This window comes from Umbelopsis ramanniana, assembly GCF_025399195.1.
Source record: "Umbelopsis ramanniana AG unplaced genomic scaffold K450scaffold_139, whole genome shotgun sequence".
NCBI classification, from domain to species: Eukaryota; Fungi; Mucoromycota; class Umbelopsidomycetes; order Umbelopsidales; family Umbelopsidaceae; genus Umbelopsis; species Umbelopsis ramanniana.
Window position 1 is genome coordinate 1 of NW_026252225.1, and position 4654 is coordinate 4654.

The 4654-nt window shown below is 40.7% G+C and overlaps 2 protein-coding genes across 2 annotated transcripts; both read right to left on the reverse strand.

Annotated features, from left to right (window-relative positions):
* Positions 1-556: 556 nt before the first annotated feature.
* On the reverse strand, positions 557-1178 carry K450DRAFT_264084 (uncharacterized protein). The gene is made up of 2 exons (XM_051592747.1): positions 1157-1178; positions 557-1076 (listed from the first exon to the last, which is right to left on the reverse strand). Exon 2 carries the CDS (start codon positions 988-990, stop codon positions 646-648), a length of 345 nt encoding a protein of 114 aa, XP_051439936.1. The 5' UTR covers positions 991-1076; positions 1157-1178; the 3' UTR covers positions 557-645.
* Positions 1179-2562: 1384 nt separating this feature from the next.
* Positions 2563-3122, reverse strand: K450DRAFT_264085 (uncharacterized protein). Its single transcript, XM_051592748.1, has 4 exons — positions 3015-3122; positions 2981-2983; positions 2693-2941; positions 2563-2612 (listed from the first exon to the last, which is right to left on the reverse strand). The coding sequence occupies exons 1-3, from the start codon at positions 3087-3089 to the stop codon at positions 2861-2863; spliced, it is 159 nt and encodes a 52-aa protein (XP_051439937.1). The 5' UTR covers positions 3090-3122; the 3' UTR covers positions 2563-2612; positions 2693-2860.
* Positions 3123-4654: the final 1532 nt, after the last annotated feature.

The window sequence follows — 4654 nt, forward strand, 5'->3', positions numbered from 1 at the left end:
TACAAACTCTTTGCTCTTGACTCCCCTTTCTCTTTCTTCGTGTACTCAATATGTACACCCTCTCTTTTTGTACCCCCGCATATTTCTTCTTTACTCCTCCCTTCCTTTTTATTTTTTATTTTCTTTTTTAGAACTTCTCCTAGCGTCCACTTCAATTCTCTTTCTTTTTTTTCCCTCCCACTCTATATGCTCCCTTACCACCTCCATTTCCTTACTTGTTGTTATTTTTTGTACTGCAGCAAGGCTTCTTCGCTTCGCTCAGGCGCAAATAATTCCATTGTCACTATTGCGACGCGTTACTCGCTAACGCTCGTAACCCTTTTCGCAATAAAAGATCCTTAACCTCAGGCGCAAATAATTCCATTGTCACTATTGCGACGCGTTACTCGCTAACGCTCGTAACCCTTTTCGCAATAAAAGATCCTTAACCTTCAAGTTTATCTTGAGTCTGTATGACTTTATTAAGGAGACACAGTGTTAATAAGTTAAAGTCATAAGTCAAAGTCAAAGTTAAAGATGAAAACACTTACCAAGTGAAAAACATACGAACATAGTAACGGTACGCCGTCATAGTAACGGTATACAGTCATAGTAACAGTATATAGAGTCAGAGTAACACCAGAGTAATCGTAAAAATCCGAAAGATCACTTCTTTACTGTAAAGAAGTAACAGAGACACCAAAGATGTACCAAACAGTATACAGAAGTACCACAGACCGCAAAGTAAGCAAATGCCTTAAAGAGGTTTACTAGAGTAATAAGAAGTGCCAATGACCTCAAGAAAGTACCAAAGAGCATAAAGAGCACTTCTTTACCGCAAAGAAGTACCACAGACTGTGAAGTAGTTCCAGAGACCTCAAAAAGGTGTAGCAGTGTACGCCAGAGTATAAAATGCACTGTAGACCATAAAGAAGTACACCAGAGTATAAAGAAGGCCCCCAGAGTACACCAGTGTATAAAGAACACCTCTTTACCGTAAAGAAGTACCATCAGAGTGTAAAGAGGTGCCAGAGATCATGTCAAAGTATGAGTAACACTTTCAGCCTAACAGTAACACCTGAAGAACACCAGCATCACTACAATAGGACATACGTTAATAGATAGATTCATAGAACACACGTTAATACATACACTCATATAACACGAATATCCTTACCATCAATACACCAGTAGCAAAATAAATGAAGAAAGAGGAAAACCATAAGAAAACCCAAAATATCTTCTCTTATATACCTTATCATGCTATTTCCATCCCGTTCCATTGGTTTTCCAGTCACTTATCTTCTTGGGCGTTCTATGTCAAAACTAGTTCTGTTTACTCGGTGTACCTTATCATAGTCATTAGAGGCTTTCAGTTTACTCGGACAACTTCTCCGTTCCATTAATAGAGGGTTCAGGCATGCAAGCCATGTATTCACGGACAACTTCTCCGTTCCATTAATAGAGGGTTCAGGCATGCAAGCCATGTATTCAAAGGCGTTCTATGTGAAAATCACTTCGGCATCAACATCCGTCTCCATAAAAAGCATCTTGTTACGCTTCCCAGTTCTCTTTATTACAGTTCTTGCGTCTTTGTTGTTCTAAAAGCCCGAGCCAAAAGATTATTCCCACCTCTCTTTATTATTCTACCGGGTCTTTTTCTTGTTCTACCGGAGTCTTTTTGAATAATACTATCTAACTCATCTAATTTCTAAGTGATTGAGCTTGACAACGTAGAGATATTGTATTTAGAGTAAGGATGGAACCTTTAGAGTTAAGAAATAACTGCAGAGTAAAGAAAATAGTTCAGAGTAAAGAAAACGCTCCAGAGTAAAGAAAATACACCAAATTGGAGTGTTCACATAACATTAAATGATGTATTCTATTAGATTGGTCTACAACAAAGTAACAACATCACCATTCATCATCATCTGTCTTGATTTCTCCTTAAGCCATTCAGGAATACCACGTAGAGTGTGTAAAGAAAGAGTCTAATTCCATTTGTCAAGGAAGTAACTTAATCAATCGTATCATAACTACTTCTGCTTAAAAAGTTATTAATGTGATTAACAGTGTTAGCTATCAGCGCAAGCTTTTACCGCTCCCAAAAATAGAGACTCTAGTCAACGGCATAAGCTATAAGCATAAGCGCTTATAAAAAAGCAGACTGCAGTTGACAGTGTCAGTCATAAGCGTAAGCAATAAGCGCTTACAAGAACTGACTGCACTTAACAGTGTAAACCAAAGCACAAGCACTACGCGCTTGTAATAATAGAGACTGAAGTTAACGGTGTAAGCTATAATCATAAGCACTTAGCTCTCATTAAAAAAGAGATTGTACTTAACAATGTAATCTATTAGCATGTGCACTTAGCGCTTGTAAAAATTTGACTGTAGTTAACAGTGTAAGCTATTAGCATAAAGCACTTGGCGCTTTTATAAAAGGAGACAGTAGTCACAGTGTAAGCCATAAGCATAAGCACTTGGCACTTGTAAAAGAAGAGACTGTAGTCAACGGTGTAAACCATAAGCAGCAGCATTTGTCGCTTATAAAAATTGACTTTAATGGTTAAATAAGCAATCTCTTTACATTAAAATCCTAATGTCCCTCCCGCGCTATGTCTCTCGCTAAAGCTCGTTCCATCACGCAATGAAAGTTTCCTTAAAGCTATCAGGGCAAGCAAAATCTTGCCGCCAGCGGGGTTTCAAAACTAATCAGAACCTCCAGTTCATCGAGAAAGACATGAATGTCGTTCTACATTCCACCCTTACCCAACTCCATTCCGTTCAATTCCAACTTGAGTCCGTTTTTATACCATTTTATTTTCTTATGTCATATTCTCCCACTATTTCATAATCGGCATCGCCAGATACAGACGATTTAAACTCGACAACTCCTATGCGGCATCAACTCAGCCAATCGATTTGTCCTTCTCAGTGACAACTCATTTGAACGCCAGGAGCAGGTAAATTGATTTTCAGTTATGAATGATAAGATTGACCTTAGTAGCGAGCATTAATGTTCATTTTTTCCGGTAAATGCCTAAGTTATATAGGCTCAAACTCGCCCTGCGACATCTAAGCGCTCTCCAGTATACGGCTGTGACCATGGATTGCCGATGTGAGCATTTGATGTAAAAGGTACAGGAAGATGCATGCCATTTGTTTTTATGACATAAATACGTACATTTCCATTAAAGGCAAATTTACAAGGCCACTACGCTATAGTGAACTGCATCATGTCCAAAGAAACACTGTAGTTTATGCTCGCATTGAACAAATGACTTCCGAAATGTCGGGTAAATATTCTCGTTTAGAAAAAAATGAAAGCACCTATTCTTAGAACCATATCCGCTATGAAGAGTGTTTTAACGCCTAGCAAATTAGAGAAACCTACCTCATATTGTCAATGGTTGCGACGAATTATCGTTCAGATATACAAAAAGAAAACACGTTCAGGGTTGGCTCATTGTGTCCAGAATGCAAAATGTAAACACCAAAACATACAATTGAAATTCCATCAGTCAGTCAGCTAATATTGGTAAATAACATATCGACTTTGGACAACGAATTTTCTTTACATTTACAGCAGATCAACATATAGTATAGACAACGAGATAAGACTGCAAACAGGTTGCTTTGATCACTGGTATTAGCCATAAGAACTGCTCAACACTAAGAACTTAGCACTTGTAAAAATAGAGACTGTAGTTAACAGTGTAAGCTATTAGCATAAGCACTTAGCACTTGTAAAAAGCTAGGCTGTAGTTAACAGTGTAAGCCATAAGCACTTAGTGCTTAAATAAAAGACTGATTGTAGTTACCAGTGTAAGCTATTATCATGAGCACTGAGTTCTTATAAAAAATAGACTATAGTTAACAGTGTAAGCTATACCAGGGAGCTGACAGGGAAGGAGATAAAGAAGACCCTTTCCCTCGCTTGGTCCATACGCCATCACCGCCAAGTCCAAGCAGGCGCCATCCGTCGCGCCACGCGCCGTACAATCGGGCTCTCTTGCTCCTCATCCTGGCGTCGCTTAGACGGAGTAGTAGACGATCCAATCGCAGCATTGACTGATATGCTCCTACCATGCAAATGTGAAAAAATGTTAACATCACGGAAGGACGCATTAAAATATGACTTACGCTCCATTCAAAACATCCTGGATAAGTGTAGGCTGGAAATGGATAGGATCGCGCACGAACTGGTGCCAGAGCCGACCGACATGTCGGAACTCTTGGAATTCGGCATCCGTTAACCCAGAGTTCACCTTTCTTCCATAGACAAGGTTACCGGTGTGGGGGGTATGGCCGGCCTGCCAATGGAGCTCGTCCAACAGGCTGACGAGCGCAGAATTTGTCTCCTCGTCAACTTCACCTTCCCCGATCAGCAGATTCGCCTCGGCGCTCGCGAACTTCCGTCGTGCAATACCCATCATGATTCCTTGCCAAGCCTGGACATGGATATACTTACCCAGAATGCGCTGCCCTGCATGAAACACGGCCCGCGTCATCGCATCCACTTCCCACCGATCAGGGCCACAGGACCATAAGTAGTCAGAGACGGTTCCAGAGCCCGATGTCCGACGATGGAGGAACGTACGGAACGGCTGAACTAGGACTAGATACTGGGTAACGAGCTGAGCGACTTCCGGGAGAAGGAAACGAACTGGCC